Here is a 22,023-nt window from a genome sequence, read left to right as displayed (position 1 = left end):
TTTTATTCCAGAAAAGGACATATATATAGGAGAGGACTAAAATAAGCTTGTATGGGAAGTTTATGTGTATATGAAGTCGTACCACCAAATAATAAAGACATCTTGACTTAGGAATGCCAGCCCTTGAACTTTACGAGGGAAGGAGGAGGAGGGGGATTGGTGTCTTGAACACATTTCAAAGTAATTGTACTCGATATGTCGTTTACAGAACACCCAAGTAATCATATAAACAAAGGACTGGATGCCCCGGGAGGATGAAAGGTAATTTGAATCTCCCTCTGATGCATCATACTTACTCACTTTTTGACATGAACGTTAGACGCCGAAGACTCCTGAACATAAAAAAGAGAATCTAGGACCTTTTTTTTTGGTAATAAACACAGCAGGACCAACTGACTCTGGTGGATTCCATCACACACACACACACACACACACACACACACACACACACACACACACACACACACACACACACACACACACACACACACGAACAGGAACAGATGGCAGTGAGCTGAAAGTGATGGATGCAATGAACAAATTGCAACAACTGCAGCACTGCAGCCCTGGGCAGAGAAGGTGTGTGTGTGTTTGTTGTTTGTGTGTGTGTGTGTGTGTGATAACCTTGCTCTATCCCACTAATTGTTGGAATCTTTAAACTTTTTTTAAAGTTTAAAAAGCTGTGCAAGAGAGAGGAGGGGAAAAAAAGTGTGAACACGATGAAGAGAAATCACGGGACCCAGACAGTGACCACATGAGAGACGGAGTTAAAGAAAAAGAAAAAAAGCACAGCGAAAGAAGAAATAAGAAAACATGACATCATAGTTAATTAGAATCAGGTGATAAACAAGGGAGTGATATTTACGTTACACCATATGCCCTGATCCATGTCCCCCCCCCCCCCCCGCACTCCCCACCCGTCTCCGTCTCGGGGGGCTCAGCAACAGGTTTCAGACAAGTAAGGTCAAGGAGGAGGCTTTACCCAGCTGCTAGACCACACTGATGCACACACACCTCCCTACTCAACCGCCCAAGTGTCTGTCTCCCTCTGTGTGTATGTCTGTGTGTGTAGCAGCCATTTCTAAAGCCTGTTTTGTCTTCGTTGTTATCACTTATTTATCGTCCAGGAAGACGTGTGCGTGTAAAGTGGGAGTTATTTTTTCGCTGTGTTCATCAACCACTCTGAGCGTCTGTAACCTCAGCTTGTTACAGACCTTGTTTACTTAGATTAAATAGGATTTTGATGCTTTAAATGTGCCAGATAGTTTGACATTTTAAGTGTGGAAATTGAAATATTAGATTTTTTTTTTCACCTTTCCTTGATGGACCAAACCACATGTGCTGATGAAGACTGTGAGATGCCGTGGAAAGCTCTGGAAAAAGCCAAATCAGGATTATTTAGTCTCCCTCTGTCACGCCCGTTCTTTATATAAGTCGTTTGTTTGATTTATAATCAAATAATTACAGCACATAATGCTATTGTATAATCTATTTTGCAACATTAGCATTCCTTGTTCTATTTTGTGTATTTATTTCTGCCCCTTAGCTCTATATGTATATATATATATATATATATATAATATACACACACACACACACACAATAGAGTAGCCAGTAACTGAATCATGAAAATACCAAAATAATTCAAAATCACGCAATCAAGTTAAAGACAAATGTGTTTTTTATATTTATTCAGGTTTACATGATTAGTATTCAAAAAGAAAGGCATAAATGGTAAAAAAAAAAAAAAGAAGAAAAAGACAAAAAGTTGTCCTTTGTGTTTTTTCTTTTTTGTTAAATACTCAAAATAAATAAATTTATGAGGGTTAGACTTGTTGGTACTTTCTTGATTCTCCCTCATTTTTCTCTGTCTCTCCTGTTCTCGCTTTCACCCATCGACTTCCTCTGTCACGCGCTTCACATGGACACAGATCTATAGAAATGTGAATTACAGATCACATTTTGGCACAAGTCATTTCTTTCATATTTCCTACTGTGCCAATGTACTTTATAATTTAAGACAGAAAATAATATATACATTGTATACCAATATATCTTTTTTTGTTCTTTAAAAATAGAAATGTCTTTCATCCAACAGAGACACAATGTCTATAGTTTCTATTCATTTCCTCCTCAGTGCATCATTCAGGTCTGATTCAGATCTGTCCAATGTCGCCTCTTCTGTCCTCTTGTCCGATGCCCTGCAGGCGTGGCCGGTACGTCCCATCACCGTGGTTGTACCACAATGGGCAGGAAGTGAGTGGTTGTGTTTTTCCTCCTCGTCTTCTTCCCCCTCATTGGCTTGCCATTGGCATTGAGTCCCACAAACATGTGCTTCTTCTTGTTGCGCCACTCTGCTGAAGCGTAGGTGTTGTACTTGTTCTCCTCGATGCGTTCAATCAGGCGGCAGTCAGGGCCGAAGTCCCTCTGCAGAGGAAGAACAGGCGGGGTCAGTGGGAGGAGCACAACAGAGGTCAGAGACAAAGTATTCAACATCTCAGTGCAGGCAGAGATTTGAAGCTTCTCATTGTGTATGAGGTTTCCCTTTAGTTTGAACACATGAACGTGGTGTGTGACAAATAGTTGAAGCTGACAGTGTTGAACAGACCTGGGTATTTTACGGCCTGTGGGCTACATCCGGCCCTTTGGCCATCCCTGTCCGACCCACGGTATGTCAGTCATTAACACGAATGAACAAGTACTTATGCTGTGCGTGCAATGAAACAGTGTTGCTTTTATTTTGAAAAGCTCGGCATTTTAATTATTTACTTATGGAGTCAGATATCTGCGTCTGTCTGCACAGCGACAGCTACCAGCCAGCTGCCCCTGAACCTGAAAAATATCAGCTCATGTCAAAAAAATAAAAGTTGGAGGCTCCATCACAGGATCTTTCTGTGTGGAGTCTCCATGTTCTCCCTGTTCCTGTGTGGGTTCTCTCTGGTACTCCAGCTTCCTCCCACAGTCCAAAGACATCAAGAGGGGACGAGGCTGATTGATACTCTAAATTGACCGTAGGTGTGAGTGTGAGTGTGAATGGTTGTCTGTCTCTATGTGTTGGTCCTGAGATGGACTGGTGACCTGTCCAGGGAGAACCCCGCCTCTCACCTGAAGGCTGCTGGGATAGGCTCCAGACCCCGTGACCTTTAACAGGATAAGTGGTTGAAAATGGATGGATGGATGGGTGTTTTAACCTTGGCTGAGGACTCTGCTAGGTATTTTCGTGGCAGGATATCTCCAAAAATAAGGACATACTGTAGGTCAATAGAATTTTGAGAGATTGCTAATGGTACAAGGAACAAACGAGTATCTTTTTGAGACACGAGTATCTTTTTGAGACGATCTGGATCAAATTGTAGATCCTGGACCCTGAAGACGGTTCTAGGCCACTGGCAGAATAGAATTTTTTTACAGTTGGCAATACTTTCCGATCATGTCACCTATTCCATATGAAATGGTTGGCACCTGGAATGTATCCTTCTCCTTTGACCTTGAATACTTTAACGTATTTTTCTCCCTGAAACATTTGAACATATTTTGACTAAATTGGTAGAGGTGATGTATGTAATTACAGAGCTAAATATGAAGCTCCTGGAGATGGTATGGAGTTTGTTACAGGTCAGCGTCATGGGAATACGAGACCGTGTTCATATTCTGCATCCTGGTACCGTTCTTGGCAGACATTTATGCTTTGAGTGCTTTCTAAATCATGTTATTTGTAATAAAAATGTCATCCCGACTGTTCCTGTTCCGGTTGGTTGTTTTTTGTTTTGTTTTTTTTATATAAAAAAATAACTAAAAGTCACTGCTTAGTTCACAACCAGGAAATGGATGATATTTACACGCAGTGATAGGATTTCTCTGGCTCATGTTTCTTCTTTTTTCCAACCTTGTAGTCACGAGACTCTTCTTGTGAGTCTTAAAGGTCGTATATATTTCTCTGTTTAATGAGCAGCTGACTACATTTCATGTGAATAAATTATACCCTCATAATTTCAGTTTCAGGGTGAGTTCCTCTTTGACTACAAGCCTTGAGTTCATTGAATCTTCTTGCCCTCAGAACTTCTTAATCCTTCAACTGAATGATTATCTTTTCATGTTAGAACTGTGGCCACAAGTGATTCATCTGCTCTGGAAAATTACAGCAACATCTGCTTGTCAATATTACTTTTATTGTTATTTTCATGCTCATTAATGTTAATTTAGTTCCTTTTGGTCTCAACTAAGCAAAGCGACAACATTTTAGTGGTCAATAATCACCAGTGAAATGAAGGCCAACTGGACATGAAAACCATCCAGTGTGAGTGTAGTTTGTGTGTCACGGGGCAGAGAGGTTTGCATGCCATCAAATTTGGGCTTCTTGTCACCAGCAAAGTGGATCGTGCCGCCATGTTTGTGGCTTACATGCCACAGTGACCACCCACTGGTATACGAAGAGAAAATGATCTGAGAGAGTAACGTTTGTCCTTTTCCTGGAAGATGCCCTCACGCTTCAGGCTAATGTCTCTTGAACAGCCAGTTGAATGGATGCATAAGCAAAAATGTACTGAATGCATGCATACACACACACACACACACACACACACAATACAACTCTCTCTCTCTCTCTCTGTGCATCTGGCCACAGCTGTTCAAATTGGTTCCAGAAGTAAAACTGAATGTTCCCAAAGTGAAATGAGAATATTTTATAGACACTGTGCAGCAGATCTTGCAGAGTGTGTGTGTGTGTGTGTGTGTGGGGGGGGGGGGGGGGTAGAGATAGAGAGAGAGAGAGCCATTCAAATAAAATGACTTGAAAAGTGGATAAAAACTAACAAAATTAAATTTGCCATTAAAGAATCCATCCTGAACACTAACTGTATCATACCATTTTACTCAATGGCTACTCTGATAGAATAAAAAGGTTAAAAATGTAATTCAATAGTTGGGGAAAAAAATGTTTAAATAAAGTTCAAACACCCCAGAACCCCACTTGAGTTGTTTATTGTTTATAAGAATCCAATAAAAAAAAATTCAATCAGCGTAAAACCTGAAGGCACTTGCTTGTATCAACCTGGCAATATAATGAAACAATGATTTTATTTGATTAGGGCTGGATAAAGAAGTCACTGTGTAGAGCCATCAGGTGTAATCGAATGCCAGCCCTTCAGCTCTGTGTTTCTGTGACTTGAGTTGCAGCGAGCACAAGACGTCATGGGAATTCAGTTTCAGGCCATGCAACAGAATGCCTCTCTGTCTTTCTACCGTGTGTCATTTCATCTGTGGTGTGGCTCCAGAGAGACACGCTGAAAGTCAGTCAGGTCTTTTCAAAGTGAGGAAAAGAGGGAAAGAATGAGATGAAGAAAAGGAGGGAGAGAGAGAAAACGGATGAAACAAGGTCTGTTCTCCCCAGAGAGGCTTCAGCAGAATAGAGAAACTGAAGGATTGTGTTCCCTGTTTCTGAATGGAGCGTAGAGGACAGGTAGAGAGAGAGAGAGAGAGAGAGAGAGAGAGCGGTGCTAACAGTGCTTTCTATTTCTGGAGTCCTGCTGCCTCATCCATCATCTGACTGGATTCATAACAATCAAGAGAATGTCAGAGTGAAGACTGATGCGGAGGGTTCGAGGGACATAAGAAGGTTGGGTAACACTTAACGATAAAGCTACATTAACAAAGGTTAGTTCATGCATAGTTAAGCTGAATTGCCATTACTTAAAAATAAAGAATCATTTATTAATGTTCTAGTAACCTGTAAAGTTAGCAGAGTCATTTACTAATGATGTTCGTTGACCAACAGATTAGTAAGGGTTAACTAAGCATTGACTAACCGTTGCCAGTGCACGTTGACGGTAGCGTGTTAGCGAAGGTTCTGAAGGAACAACTCACCGCTCCGTACAGCTCTCCTTTCTTGCTGATTGCCAGGTAGTAGTTACTGCTGAGACCCCTGATGGCCACAACTCCCACATCCACAGACTTGATCTCCAAAATACCTGGAGAGACAAAAACGTTGAGTAAAATTTCAAATCCGATTCTTTTGTCATCTTTATGTACGTTCCTGCATAAAAATGAAACAAACTTGCTTTAAAACCCCAGATAAAAACATACAAAAATACAAAGACACTGCCAGGGTCAATAAACATAGTCGCTAAAGGGATTTGTGCTGATGGTCAAACAATACGTTCAATTTGTAGACATCACCTTGTGATGACGGTAACTACAAGTGCACGTAAGGAGATGGAACCCCTGACGGCATCTGTGTAATATTTCCTACAAAATGAATTCAGATTTGTCCATTTTTCCCTGAATGGAACCGGTTCTTCCTTGACCCATGTTGCACCCCAAACCAGGTTTCATTAAACTCATCCAGACAGTCAACATGGGTCCTTGATGCTGGAAGTAAATCTGAATCAAAGTTCAGAGCTTTCCTCTCCCAATACCACTTCTAACAGCTTACAGCTGTATTTTTTTGTGGAAGAGAAGCAAAAGTATGTGTTTCTATCTTGGAACTTTTAAGGTCTGCATACAACACTCTGGATTAGGCTCTGTAATGTTCCAAAATGGAGCATAAACCCTAAAATTCTGCAGGAAGAACCAAAATCTTCTCAATTTCTTGCTCACAAGCGAGCCCCAGTCTCATCTCCCTCGCCCCTCTATATGTGACAGTCAGACCTCAGACCGGCCTCTTGCCCCGTTCATTCGCTGGTTAGCTTGTTGGCGGCGTGCCCTTGGACCGAGGTGTAAGCCAGGAAAAAACATTTCTCCATTCTGTGTTTGTTTTTCTGACCAGGGGAGCGCAGGCACGCGGACAGGACAGAGAGAGACATTCTGGCTGCCAGACTGGCAAGAGGTCAAGGCATCCCTATCGGCTTTCAAACCTGAACCAATTATTGGTTTGAGTTGTGGTCGCCGGCCCTTTCTTCTCTCATCCTAAAGTCAGTTATCACGAACCATAAAACTATCAGAGCACTGAGAGGATTTGCCAGAGGGGCCAGTAGGAGGTGAAGCCAGGTTGCAGGGGTAGTAGAGGACGGAGCTAGAGAGAGTGACATAGATCGACTGTGGTGTGTTATTCATTCTCCTGCTGAAGAGATCAGTACACTCAGGTCAAGCAGCATCGTTGGACACCTGGAACCTCCATTTTATTCAGAATGAACTAGTTGGATAAAGTTGTCATATATTGACCTAACTGAGGATAAAGAAGGCTTCAGAACATGTAACTATTGTTTTTATGTATTTGTATTTTGTATTTAGATAAGTGAGAATCTGTCTGTGTTTGTCCTCTCTCGTGGTTGAGCAGATGTATTCATCCCCCTTGGCTGGTTTGATTTGGAGCGTCATAACTACAGATGAACCATCAACAGAATGTGTTGGATGAGTCTTGGCGTCTCAGATATTGAGAAAACACCAGCCGCATATTTTTTAGCTTGAAACTAATGGAGGCCGACATTAAACAAAAGCAAAATGTCCAAAATGTCTGTTTACAAACTCTCGAAAACACATCATACGGAACAATCCGCATCTTCTGTCTCTTGCTGTACACTCAGTAATCCACAAACGATCAGATCTGAGCTAAAAACAAGCACAGCGGAGCACTTCCTGCTAGGTGCGAATGTGGCACAAGTTCAACTGGATGAATTAGCGGGTCACGGTTAATCACAGTCGAACTGAATTTTTCTAGTTCTTAGAGCTTGTTTTAGTTTAAATCAGAGTTTGTGGATTAAAGGACTGGATAAAGAAGACTTGGATGATACGGTCCATGTATTCGAAGGTTTGTAACTGGAAATTTTGAATAGTTTTGCTGTTTTTAGTAGTCAGTCTGCAATAGCTTAGAGCTAAATGTCTGTGGCTGGCGTTTTCTGACTTCTGCAGTCTCAGAGGTCATGCGGGGGTGGGGGGGTGGGAAGGTGTGGTCAAGACACCCAACACTGAGAGAGGCAAAGCGCAGTTTTTGGGTGCAGTATAGCTTTAAATACAACATATTGCTAAGAATGTTTTAGCTCTATGCTACACTTCCCTCTTTTTGTAATATGTAGTTCTTGGCACTAATCCATCCAAACTGTCCCCTTATTTGGTCCAAAAATAAAAAGCTGTTAAACTTCTTAACCTCAAAGGGATTTTGTAGCTCGTGGAGCATCATGTTGGCTTGTTACATTAACTCCATTTCTCATCTAGACAAGCATTAAAGTAGCCACCGCACCACAACACAACACTAATCCCTCAGCTTCGTCCCGCTGCACCACATGTGACGTCTGTCAATTGCCATCCGTCATAATAAGGCGACGTGTTGTGCTGCGCTTCAGGCTGATCCACCTGTTCAAACCCACTCCCCTCCTCCTGTTTGATGTGGTTTGTCAAAAACCAAAGCAAGAGGGCTCCTTTATGGCCCCCTTTACCAGTTACCAGAAGCAGCCCGTCTGCTCGGGAGTTAAAAGGCCGGGCTGCAACAAAAGGTTTAGATTGCAGCAGCGGGGTTTATGGCGAGGAGCTGGAGAAAAACGGGACATGCAACACACAGACACATAAACAAACCTGGTGGTAAACCTGGACTGCCCCTGAAATGGTTTATTTTTCTCTCATTTTCCTCACTGAGCACTTGGACTAACGTGTTTAGACGAATTTCAAAAGTTCAGTGGTAATCAGACTTAACACAATAACATCATGATAGATGCTAAAACAAAACCAGACCTCCTAACAGTGAGACCGTTCATCAAAGTCTTCATCTCTGTGTCAATTCCACAAATAGAGATTTTCTTTTAAGAGCGCACACTGAAAAGCAGCTTTTGTCAATTCAAACCACTTCTGATCTGGTCTTGAATTCGTTATGCTCTTCATTTTCGATCCATTCTGTGAATGATTGTTGTTGCTTTGTTGTCTGCTTACATTAGACTTTCTAACCTCCCGCTTTCTAAGTGAGATAATTTCTCAATCTCGCAAAGCCAAGTTTCCACCCAGAAACAGCAGCGTTAATTTTAACCAAATTTCCATCAAATCAGCAAAAGTCTTCTCCAGTTATCCGAATAATATCAAGATAAACAGTTGGTAGTGCAAATTCCTCAGTCGGCGCAATTAAACCATTGCACTAGAGAGTGAAGAGGGATTATATAATCAAAATCCAAACCTCATTCGATGAGAAATCGCTAAGTGTTCTGGAAATATGTTGTTTTTTTTAAAGTTTATATCGTATTCATGTTTGAGGAACATTTCATTCTCCTCACAGATGTGATATTTTAGCTGCTAGCATCTCTTCAGAGGCGCAAATTCCCGCGGTGCATGTCAACCCTGATATATTCTCCTCTGCACACTGTTATGCTTTATTTTTATGAAAAGACCAACTTAACAGTCGCAGCCAAGGTCATAAAAAATTGCGGTGATATTTGAACTTGTTTTTTGAATGGTCGGAATAAGTTTTTTATGTGTGCATATGTATCAAAACAAGAGAGAATCTTGCTCTCTGCCAGTGTCATCTTTCCTCTCTGTGTCCTTCATCCAGCAAAAAATACTTAGAGCTGATTTCAGGGGAGCTACGTCAACAACCATTTGAAGCTGTCTCATAGGAAGAATTTTGCCCCTTTCGCATAGAAATTCATTTATTTTGGTAAGTGGCCACGGAAGTACAGAATAATTAAAGTTTACTGGTATTTACATTTCAGCGTAGAGTGTCTTTATATTTCATTTAAAGTGTAACCACTGGCCTTTTGCACAGATAGTGGCACTAGTGATACAATTCTGACTACAGTAACTTCATAAAAACAGGCAGGGACTCTCACACACACACACACACACACACACACACACACACACACACGTAGAGTCAGTCCTCCCCTCGACCCTCGGCCGGCCTCTGTGGACAAACTGAACCTAAGGGTTAAGGGAGGTTGTGAAAATGTTTACGCTGTTTCTTCGGGGGCTTTGAAGAAGCTCATCCTGAGGTTGTTCACATCCAGACCTTGGACCCCGGACAGGAACGGACACTGAGTCGAGGTCTTCAAATACTGATGCTGAGTTGCTGACTAGCTAGTGTCATGAACCTCCCTCGGTGAGAAGAAACGATTTGGTTCTTTTAGGTACTGGCCTTGTTTAGACTGGTGGCAATCTGTCTGTCTGTCTCTGTCTGCAAGTAATGATGGGACCTGTCGTGTCTGGACCTTGGCATCTATCCAGATGGGCTGCCGAGTTAATGATTATAGAGTCAGTAACTACATATGCTGCATTATCTCTTGCACTGCAACCAAGACCTACAGAGGCATCCCCCAAAGTGCTAGCAGACTCTGTCATTATCAGCAAGGGCTCATGCAGTGTTGGTCTCCGTATTGTCCTCCAAATTTGTCCATGTACTGTTATCTTTAGCTTAGCCACATGGACGCAGGTTAGAGGCTTTGATGCTCTTGTGTCGATCTGGCTTTGATGTGTTGTGTGTCTCGTACGCTGATTTGCACTGGCAGTTTGAACAAGGCCACGGACACCGCAATGAAGACCCATTTTCACAGCTATTTGTCTTTGTTTTAATTTTTTTTAATCAATATCTTATTTGCACCAGAATAGAATCCCTGATGATGTACAGTAGATTCAGTGCTAACCTACATCCATGCACCGGCCGGAGATTCAAAGGAAGAATTTCAAAACAAAACATGGGTCGCAACATACCTAAATAAAATAAAATATATGAAAATAAAATGGGTGCTTTGTCGTTTGAGGCCGTTGTTTTACTGAATTTTCTTTACATTATAGTTCTTTTCTCTGAATCCAATGAAGAGGAGGTCATTATCAAGAATTTTTCTCACCAACAGGAACTAGTTGGTTCAGTCAAGAGGTGGCGCCTGGGTAAAACATGCAGGAAGTGTCACAGAAAAGGATGCAAAAATGGATACAGAACCACCTCGTATCATAACTTTCTGTTGTTTGAACATCTCCTGCGCCCTGCTGTCCAGAATCTCATTCTGTCTCTACTTTAATAGTAGATAATGGTAGATTAAATGGCGCTCATTCTTCACCCCCAGCGTTTTATTTCTTTTTCTGTAGCATCTCGTCCGCTCAACTGCGGGGATTTTCATGCACCGGCTCATTCGGACGTTGAAGTCCACCTTCTGTCGGGTCAAACTAATTCTGATGTCGGGCTCATCTAGGTGATGTCTAGATGGATCCCGATCGCCGTCTATGTGTGACAGCAGATTTAGAGAGAGAGAGCAAACATTGTTTTGGTTGTGCAATTTGCTTGGCGAACGCTGGTGAAGATGTTGAGTTGAGTAGAAACTGTTGTGTGTCATGTGTTTTGAGGCGCGTTGAGGTTTTGGTTTAGAATGATGTGGCTAACAACAGTATCACCCTGTGTGAAGCCGCCACATCAAAGTCTGTCTGGAAGACTTTGGTTGACCGGGGATGAAAAAACTCAGGCCTGTTTCTGATTTTCAATATGGCCTATTTTTTTTTTTTTTGTATTTTATTTTTTTAATTTCGGTAAATGCATTTGTTCTCCAAATGTGTTTTGCACATATTAGATTTCTGGGTTATAAATCCTATTAAGTAGATATAATGGGTCTTTTGTGCATTCATTGAATTGCTTTCTTTATAAGATTTTCTTTAAACCAGAAGAATTGTTCTATTTGACCTGCGCTCGCTGTATTATTTCACTTATTCTTGCCCCCATAATGGTTGTATTTTCTTCCCTGACAAAACCGCTCACATCGCTGTCTGTCTTGTAGGACAGAAATAACCGAAAATGCTTTGTTCAAGCTGTGTGTGAGATTTCAAAAACTGGCTTTGGTGAAAAAAGAAAAACAAACAGATGATTTCAAAATCAAACAAACCAAATCACCTGAGTGAAAACCCTGGGTGTGTTCAAACACCGGCACGCTAACAGATAGCGTCAGGTTTCGTCAGCAAGGCTCATCACTTCAGCTCCTTTAGAAGTGGAGATCACTTTCCAGAGGGAGACCACAGCCAGTTATGTCACACACAAGTTTAAGAGCCGCTGGGAGAGAGCCAAAGTAAATTCACAGAGATGTTAATAGGGATTTGATCGAGCCGAGGGGCGAAAAAAAAGAAAAAGCGCAACCACCGGAGATATTGTGATTCCTTTAACACAGTTGACTTTGTAACGTGATAAAGCGTCAACTCTGCCAGTTTCTGTCAAAACATTTCACAGGCCTGACACGGCAGGAGTTATGATTTCAGGTAATGTGCTGTGACTGTCGTCTGCATTTCACACATTTTTCATCTACAATTCAGCTGCCAGTGTGATGTTGCCCAACTGTTGTGGTTTGAAATGCTGGCATTGGACTTTGAGCTTTAGAGAAAAGTTGAAATAAAGCAAAAATAGTATATGTAGGCAGTATTAGTCTGTTTAGCATTATCACTTTCTTGATCTCATTTTAAACATTTATGCTCATACAGTCCACACACACACACACACACACACACACACACACACACACACACACACACACACACAGTAATTAGCTGGCATTCCTGGCTGCTCTGTTCAAACAGCCAGGCTGTCCAGATGTCTCCCTGAACCCAACTCTGAGCCCTCAGCTCTACCTTTGATGACTCCATTAAGAGCCTCACTTTCATGCAAGTGTGTGTGTGCGCGAGAGAGAGAGAGCCAGAGAGCAGGAAGCACGTTGTGTCTATATGGCAGGAGCCCTGGACATTATCCATCACAGATGCTATTCTTCACCTCCCACTGCTTTACTGGGTTTACTGGCCATTAATTCTGCTTGTTCACATGCACCAATTTAACACCAAAATGACACTTTCAGTGTTAGGCTGCATCACATTTCTCAGCAGAGCAAATACACACATATGAGAAACTTGTACTACAGTATAATTAGGTTTTTTTTAATTTTCTGTCTTGAAACATACATTTATCAAAAGATTTTGGCTGCAATAAGACACATTTTTGTTGCAATAACAAATATGAAGCTTGATGGTTTTCTTTATAAATTGGCTGACCTTTTAGCCCTTACCTCTGAAGAGTTTTAGCTATTTTTGAATAGCTTATTTTTAACATTGCCTGTTAATACACATTAAAAATGGCATTTTATTGCCGCATGACCTGAAAATAAATTTAACAGCTGCTAAGAGTTTAGAAATACTAGGAAAATACCCAAATTGGCTTCGCTCAAAGTGACATTTTCAAATATTATTTTTTTTTCTTCCATCTACTGAACTTCAAACACTGTCAATTTATTGTGATGGAGGAAAAAAAAAAAATCGAAAAATCCCCACTTATTAGAGAAACCGAAGTAGTCATGCATGGCAGCCCGAAACATTCATCAGGAAAAGCTCTTTAAATGTTTATCAGACAAATATCATGTTTCCCACAGCAAGAGAAAACTTCTCTTCTGAGTTTAGGGTAAAAATGGTTCTATATGCTGCTGTAGAACATAAAGAGGGAACCCAACCAAGCCGCTCATTTAGCTGCACATGAAGTAATCTAGCAGCTTCACATTCAACACTTTTTTCCTCTCCTCTCCTCTTTTTCATGTGTTTTTCATCTTTTTTTTCTTCAGCAGGGAATTACCCCCTCCGTGATGTTGCTGCGATTACACAACATTACAACATGAAGCCATAGACAAAGAATGTAGTGCTGCTGACATAGCACATGCTACATGTTCCAAATCATGCCAACAGCTTAACCATAGCTGTTTACTCCAAACTGACATGTCTGTGGTTCTGTTGTTGTCGAGTGTAAGGATTTGTTAGACTACAACAACAAACAAGGAGGTGTGACACGAGCCAAGTTGAGGTTGTTTTTTTTCTTTGTGCATATAAATGGTAAAAATCGACATAGAAGTCATAAAACATGAAGAGTAGGTGCTCTCTCTGTGCTCACAGGTGTTCTCACAAATGGAAGTAGTGCACGTTATGACATTTGAATGATGATTCACAGTAATTAGAGCTGCTCAATGAAACAACTCATTGCATGTCTCCTTCCAATTTCTCTTTCTCTCTCTCTCTCTCTCTCTCTCTCTGGGATATGCATGATCATACTCTGCAAGAATCCTCCAAGATAATATAAACAATGAAAAAGGACATCCATCAAAGCAACCATGTCAGTCTTTAAGATTTCTCTGTGAAAAAATAATCAAGTCTGGATGTTTGGAGCTATTTTCTCTTCAAAGAGACAAAGTGCTCCAAAGCAGCAGGAGATCTTACAGACACATGATTTGCTGCTCTGAGGTTTTTGTTTAAGGTGGTGCCTAACTGGTGGGGTTTGTGGCAGGTCCGCCTCGGTTGGCCAACAAAAATCTGGCTCGCCGCCGACTCGCTGTAACCGACACGTTCATGGTGAGTGTGATTTATTGATGGGACAATATCAGGCAGCTAAATAAGTGATGGGAAGAAAAATCACTTCTCGTTAAAAGTATAAAACTGCACTTTTAATAGGTCTTCAGTATCTACCACTACAGCTCTGGAGGGTTGTTCTGATCCATTTCAGTGCTGCGTATGTGCCTTCAACATTCCTGACATCTACATGCACCTCAAATGACCCTGTACAAGCAGTAATGGGGTCAAAGGGAGCTCATACATCTGTACCCCTGGACCTGCACATTCACCCCTCTGTGTGAGATGAAGAGGGCTCTGAGTAGCGCTGATGAACGGGGGCAGGGAGAATCACCACCGCGTTCTTACACTTGGTCTTTGCAGTCAGTTTGGAGGTAAATGACAGACAAAAGGCCTGCAGATTTGTATTTTGTTTTCTAAATCCATGCGGTCATATCAGTATAATAGAAACTGACATCACATTTCATACCTGATATTTATTCAAATTCAGCTCATTCGACTTGTTTTCATGACACGGAGAGTGATTTCTACACGTACGAGGCAAAGTGGGAGTGAACTAACATCCTTTATTTGCAATAATAATGAATACTATATAAGAGGTTTTGTAGGAAATTGACAGTTTTGTACCTTCATGCCAGTCAAAAGAGGCATGAATCACGCCTGTCATGATTTGATCCCGGCTGTATTTGACATTTTGTGTAAAAAACAAACAAACAAAAAGGTAATTGAAAAGCACGCTAAGAAAATGTAAATTCCTCAAACCTACTCTTCTGTTCCTGTGGGTTTCTTTTCAGTTTCGAGGTCAAAAGCTAAAAAAGGTGACTTGTTTTTTGTTTTGTTTTTTTTCATTTATTGTGGTCACATCAGACAGGTAGCAAATGTTATGTCTGACATTCATTACAGTTCAATTCTTCGGCTTTTTTCAGCATAGAGAAAACAGGAAATCACGGTGTTTGTGAGGTGGATTCCAGGAAAACGGGCCATGAGTCATACATGACATCTGATTCAGCCGCATTTGAGATATGAAATATAAAAAATCAGAAGTTTTACCTTAATTCAATACTCCTGCTCTTCCATTCTGGTGAATTGTGGCTGATAGGATATTAAAAACACCTGTATAATGTTTTAGAATGTTTGTTTCTAAATGTAGAAAGGCTCCTGTTTGTCACACAAACCATGAACAAATGCTGGTGACTAGCTAGTCGTGGCAGGAAGGTGGGGCCAGCGTGCAGGTAGGCAGAGGGAGGGAAATGTTTATAGAGCCCAGCTGAATGGCCTATGTGGCTCTGGCAGCTTTAGCATTTACGGCGTGATGGCTGTCACATTTTTTTCTGAACAAACTCACTCGGTGACTTTGCACACCCACTTTATTTGCGAAGAGAGAAGTCCATGAATCTGTCAGAAAAAAAAAAACTTAGAATAAAAAGTAATGCTGACACTAACCTTTGGTGCATCCCATACCTCCTCATAACTCTCATTTATGGGCCACACTGATACGCTTTCCCATGAGAACCCTAAAAACACTCATCGACAAGAGAATGGGGGAAAAGGATGACTGATGCAGACATAACAAAATAAAAAGAAACAGAAAGGGGAAAAGGCTGTGACTAATTTTCGAGTGGTTAAAATATTCGAGAAGGGCAAGCACGTGTCGCGTTGTTGCCTTGTGTTAGAACTCTGCTGGCTTGTGAGAGGCTTTTAGAAGCTTAGGAGACAGAGAAATGTTGGTCCTGAGCATAACTTCATACTCAAGTAGTTTAAAGTAACTGCATTGTACTTGTAGGCTCTTAAAAAAAAAGTTTGGATGCCTGAGTGAAAAAAAAAAGCAATTAAAACAATGTTTTAACCACCACAGATACAAATTGACTGCAGCCTTACAGCTAACCCTAACCCTAACAACAATGTGAAATTTGCATGCCACACCACATAGCTAAGAGAGTGAAGAGAGCAGCCAGCAGTGATGCACCATGACTTTTCCATTAACAAATCTTCCTGACTCGGGTCTTAGGGTCAAACGGAGGGGGGGCTGGACCTGTGTAATTAGCCTAGACATGGAAAATGTGGAAAATGTGCACTAAATCAGAATAATGGCCAGTGAACACACAATCCATTAATTGTGTTACGTTCATTAAAGCTACTGGCTAATTTAACAATAAGTACAACCTACACAATTGGTGTGGCCACAGTGAGAACGAGAGCTCCCAGTACAGGACAGGACAGGCTGGCACCGGTCACTACGACTGGAGGCATGTGTGACCTTCCTCTCTAACCATCCCTCATAGAGTTGAACTGGTGGTAGTCAATCTTGAGACTGCATGTAGCTCTCAGAGTTGAGATGTCATTGTCACCAGGTTCACAAACCCTGGCGTGCTGTTTATTTACTGTACCTAGTCACTGCTTTCCTGTTTTTATTATTAATATTAGATGTGGCATTAAATTATAAATTCCATAAGAAAAAACCCACCTTCAAATATCTGGAGCTAGTATGAACCACGGACCTTACTTAAGGTATTTCACCAGAAACCCATTGACTCCTAGACGAGGGAACCAGAAGCTCAGCGTGGTCCCGGGTTTTAGGACTCATTCCTGAGCCGTTCTATTTGTTTCATTGCTTTATTTGCTTGTAAACACAATGAGATACTCTGTGGACAAAAGTGAGGGAATAAAATGAGACTGGTTTTGCTACTACTTGTAGTCTGTGTCAGGATTAGTGCTAATCACATTTCCTGTCCAGGCCTTATGAGGTGCGATGGATAGATGAGCAACGATAACATGGACACAAAGACAAACATGGCAAACATCCCAAATAAAAGCCTGAATGATGCTCTTCCTTAAACTTTGACAACGTGATTTGACAAATTCAGCAGTGGAGGAGATCCTTGACCCTGGAGATGGACCCAAAACTTCCTCATCACCTCTGACACCCTCTAATGACGCTCATTTGCAAAGTGACCCCTGGAACATTACCAGATTACAGACTGATAACCACACCAACAAACTCTGCCTGAAGGAATGGAGAGGTTATTTTGCTTTTTTGTTTTTCAAACAAACTAGTTGTAGATGAGCAACTCTTGAGTTTGCTCTATTTCATATATGATCGCATGCTATATTTACTGCAGACTGTGTGAAAACGAGCTTTGTATTGTCTCAACAAAGGGCATGTGTTTTTAATAAGGACACAAAGACCAGAACTATGAATCAAAGAACAAATTTGTACATTTATGCAAGATGTATCCCCTCTAATCCTTTACAGCCTGAACTCATGAATCAACCTAACATTTAAAAATAAGCTAAAAGATTACGATAGATATGATAAACCCATCAGACACTGATCTTAATCTAGTTACACACAATGTCAAATATTCTCAGCCAGAGGAGTAGAGATGATACAGAGCCTCATTCATGAAATGTTCTTATGCACAATTGTTCTTACACGCCACAGGACAGTTTTTTTTTTTTTTGTCTGAACAGACAGGAGGCAAAGCCTGTATCTGCTAGTTACATACATAGTAGAAGCAGGAGTCTTGAGCTCACAAAGATTTTTTTTTTCACTGCTGCATCATATATTTGTGACTACAGAATGCAGAAAAAAGGCCAGCCACGTAGTTTTAGCTTGAAGCTAATGGTGACCCAAAAGCCTCCTGTTACAAGCACCAGCAAAACTGTCCGGAGACATGACTTCTCTCAAGCGCACCATTTGGAATAAACCACATCTTCCTTATTCTTATCCTTATACTCAGTAATCCTTTAAATGCTTTGATTAGCTAAAAACTACTCGTTAACTCCGTATGGTCTCACCAGGCTAGTTACAAGTAGCCACCAGGCTTCCTGTCTGTAAGGCTAAATTGAGGGCTAAAAAGTCCCATAGTTTTAACAGCAAATTTAGGACTAAGAACCTTTTATCGGAGACGCTCATGTACTGTTTGTTTTTATTTGGAGGGTACAAGTTGTTCTCTGGTGGTTTTCAGCACACTAGTGGGAGGTGGTGCATTAGCATATGCCCATACAAGCGTGTCCACAGATGCATGTAAAAGCACGCGCACACATGATTTGATCATTAGCTCATCACATCTAGATTATCAAAGTTTATCACCTCATTTCCACCGGCAGTGTTTTAGGCTGAAACATCTGCATTTCTATCAGGTGGATACCAGTAAATTCCTCCTTCATATCATGCCAAGTCAAGTCTGCTCTCAATGGCCAAGTCCTCGTGTTGTCTCCTCTAGAAAGTTTTCCCTTTTTCCCCGCTGAAAATCAAGTCACAAGAGCTGTTGAAATTGATGGATTGCGCCTGTAATGCCTTGACCTGATGCCGTTATAGCTGGTGACACGTTGCACCATTATAGCTGAGCTCTGTATTTGTGTGTGTGTGTGTGTGTGTGTGTGTGTGCGTGTGTGTGTGCGTGTGCGTGTGTGTGCATATGTGCATTTGTGTGTCAAAGAGGACTGCAGGCAAAAGGGAGGGAGGAAGAGACGCTAATTGAAATTCCTTCAGCCACAGCCATGTCTGGCAGAGCCTTGGTGTCTGAGTGGCACACACACACACACACACACACACACACACATATATATTCACACTGGCCTGGGCCCTAATAAAAGTGGGCTTTGCCATATGGAGGCCATGTGCAAGACTGGCCTCTCTGTGCTGGTGTGTGTCTGTGTGTGTGTGTCTGTGTGTGTGTGTCTGTGTGTGTGCGTGCATGTGCTCTCAGCAGGAGAAGCTTGTACAACGCCACAGACAGATACATAGAAATCTGTGACATGAAGGTGTGTGTGTGTGTGTGTGTGTGTGTGTGTGCGTGCGCGTGCGTTCGATAAAGATCCATTTGTGAAGATGCATTCTCAGACACTCGTGTTTTACAGACTCAACCAGTCGTGCAGCAAGACCCGGTCGTTATAACAATTAGCTTGTGCTTTGGACTTCACCCATCGCATTCAGTGAGCTGGCAGAGAAACTCGAGGCAGGTAAATGTGGGAGTAATGTTCAGTTCTCCCTCAACAACTACTCTCAGTGCACCCTCGGGCCATGCAAGCTATTCTGAGCTGCTCAGCGGCCAGGAGACTGTTCATCCCAGAGAACTTCCAGATGTGTTTAACTAGAAGATAAAGATGTGGAGTACAGAATGATAACAGCTCGTTTTCTGCTCTCTATCAGTCGTACATAATTGTGACGACCCCAAGAAGTTGTTAAAAGACTGGCTTCAAGAGATTTACATGCCGGTCCTGGTGCTGTGGTGTTGAGAGCATATTTCACTCCAAGTTAAAGTACATTCTTTACAGACATCTTCACTTTTTTTACACTGTAAGAGAAAGTTGCATTTAGTCTGTTTTCTTCTTCTTCTTCTTCTTCTTCTTCTTCTTTTTTTTTACACATATCAACATAGCTGAAGATGCTTGAAAGGAACCAGTGGGAGAGTCTAACGTGAATGAGCAGGAATATGATTGTAAAGCTGAGCGGTGCTGACAAAAGTGCACGTGTGCTCACTGACCCTTCTTGGCATGAATAAAGATTAAAATAACTGTCTGCAAAATGCATAACCCCCCCCCCCCAAAAAAAAAAAGAAGGAAAAGAAGCAGCAATCACTTTATATCCGAGACCCTCATGCCCTCATTCCCTCCAGCTGGAGCGAAGAAGCGGCGGCAGCAGGGAGTAAGTGTACTTGTCCTTCTCCCCAGGGGCTTGGTAATAGCTGTGTTTGAGATATTTCCTCAAAGAGGAAGAGATTTCACTGGGCAATATCTAATCGGTTCCAGGGGATCATCTTTCTGTCTATTTGACTGCTCTACTTGTTTCATTTTTCCTCTCCTTCTGTCACGCTGGCAAACATGCCTGCATCCGCACATGCCAAAAAGTTGGAAAGTCTGTTACTTGTTCTTTTGCCCAGTCACCTGTCATTTGTCCACCACTACAGGAAAAATAGAAAACTCACTACTCACAGATAAATGCCTGACAACGTGGGCTTCCTTTTGTATAGTAACAGTCTGTAATTTCTTCCTATTAAGTTTTTAAAATATGGAAAAAAAACAAAAGAGTCAGACTTACTGTATGGATCGTCCTCACTTTTGGTGCCATTAACTTTTCCTTTCTTGTCAATTCGAAGGAAGAATTTCTGGTAGGAGAACAGTTTCCGCTGGCGAACGTCCCCTTGTAAATGATTGTAGCTGCTCCGCACATGACGTCCGACAATTGTTGCAGAAGACGATGACAAATTGGTCGCCCGTGGCAACCTCGCAGAGGATGCATGCAGCGGTGTGGGTGAGGAGGAAGGTGACTGGTGTGAGATGAAGGCTTGAGGAGGGGTCCCTCCCTGTGCATTGTGGTTCTTGTCAGAGTCAGGCGATAAAGCGGACAGGGGTGAGGATGAAGAGGGTCTGAGCAGGACGAGCAGGAGAAGGAAGCTGAGGGACAGGAGGAGTGAAGGAGGTCTGCAGCAGGGGCAGGAGGAGGACCAGGCGACCGGTGCACCTTGTGTCACTGTCCATCTACACATGGTAGTGGAGCTGGGAGAGCTGTGGAGGTGCTCAGGGGCTGGGGCATGCTGAGCTGGGTACAGGGAGAGGGAACAAGAGTGGGAGAACCCCCCCCCCCCCAACTGACCGACTAAACCGCCTCTGTCTGGGGTCCCACAACCTCACTGGGACTGTTCTAACCTGTAGAGGAGCAGGAAGCTGAATCCAGTCAGAGCAGATGAACACTGATCAGTAACAACTGTGACAGAGACGCAGCTCTCACGGGAGCCTCAAGTTCTGCTCACTGGTGCTGGTGATTCCTCAGCAGCGCTGCAGGAATGCGTCAACATCCATAACTCAGATCACCTCGCAGCAAGAACAACTGGGGGCTCGCCTCAAAGATCTCACCTCCTCCTCCCTCTCAGCCACACTTCTCTTCTGTCGTCCTCACACTCAATATTTTAAAAGTTTGACCCTGGACCCGGACATCCAAAGACAAAAACCAGTAAATTAATATATACTTCTAAAACCTACTCCATACACATGTTCCAAACCAGTTATCCTCTCCAGTCCAGGGAGGCGGAGGAGGTTTTGATAAAGATGCTAAACTGCTTCGTCCAAAATTAATAAATACAAATTTGGTTAAAACGGGACTAACGCTGCTTCTTGTTTAATGTCCAGAGGAATCCACACAAGGCCCACCACACACACACACACACACACACAAAAAGAATCCAGACTTCTTTTTCTTTTCTGTCTCTTTGGTTCTCTTGTTTGGTCGGAGCTGGTTTGAAGTTACTTGAGGGTGTAACTGAGCCTGGAGAGCTCTCCTCTTTCTCCCCTCTCTCTTGCTGAGCGTCTGTCAGTGAGCTGAGTTCCCTGTCTCTCCTCCGTCCTTGCCTCTCGGAGTCTGAGCGCTGGAGCGGTGCGTTGCCTCTCTTCTTTCCTCCTGTGTGTGGCTCCCTCTCCTTTGGCCCCCTCCCTCTTTCCTTTGCCTCTCCCTCCCTCCTATCTCTATCAGCGCTGCTCTCTCTGGTTATCTGGAGTTTCTCTGAGGTGACTTAGCTGAGTCCTTCCCTTCACCCTTATTTATCTGCTGCGGTTCCACAGTTGTCATCTCCTGGTGCAATTGGAATGATTTGTCTTTGATGAACTGTGTGTGCATGTGTGTCCTTGTATACATCTGTGTGTGTGTGTGTGTGTTTGTGTACGCGTGTAGGGGGGATCTGTCACACCCCGTTTTCTCTTTCCCTCCCCTGTTTTTCTGTCTCCTCCCCTTCTCAGACCAAACCCTTCCAGTTGAGCTGAGAG

The 22,023-nt window shown here is 42.3% G+C and overlaps 1 protein-coding gene across 1 annotated transcript; it reads right to left on the bottom strand.

Annotated features, from left to right (window-relative positions):
* Positions 1–1,683: 1,683 nt before the first annotated feature.
* Positions 1,684–21,672, bottom strand: fgf10a (fibroblast growth factor 10a). The gene is made up of 3 exons (XM_086187814.1): positions 20,306–21,672; positions 5,863–5,966; positions 1,684–2,427 (listed from the first exon to the last, which is right to left on the bottom strand). The coding sequence occupies exons 1-3, from the start codon at positions 20,751–20,753 to the stop codon at positions 2,227–2,229; spliced, it is 753 nt and encodes a 250-aa protein (XP_086043940.1). The 5' UTR covers positions 20,754–21,672; the 3' UTR covers positions 1,684–2,226.
* Between the last annotated feature and the right edge of the window lie 351 nt (positions 21,673–22,023).

The sequence above is a fragment of the Aulostomus chinensis genome, chromosome 19, assembly GCF_037954235.1.
Source record: "Aulostomus chinensis isolate RoL2024-O1b breed Wild chromosome 19, RoL_Achi_v1.0, whole genome shotgun sequence".
NCBI classification, from domain to species: Eukaryota; Metazoa; Chordata; class Actinopteri; order Syngnathiformes; family Aulostomidae; genus Aulostomus; species Aulostomus chinensis.
The sequence above is the reverse complement of the archived record's forward strand: the minus strand, read 5'-3'. Positions and strand labels throughout refer to the sequence as shown.

Bases quoted from the DNA above. Each gene is read 5' to 3' on its own strand.
- fgf10a (XM_086187814.1), bottom strand. From the start codon at position 20,753: ATGTGTAGATGGACAGTGACACAAGGTGCACCGGTCGCCTGGTCCTCC. The intron at 5,967-20,305 runs GTAAGTCTGACT...TTGTCTCTCCAG, and splicing joins AAGTGAGGACGATCCATACA to GTATTTTGGAGATCAAGTCT. The intron at 2,428-5,862 runs GTGAGTTGTTCC...CTTCCTCTGCAG, and splicing joins AAGGAGAGCTGTACGGAGCG to AGGGACTTCGGCCCTGACTG.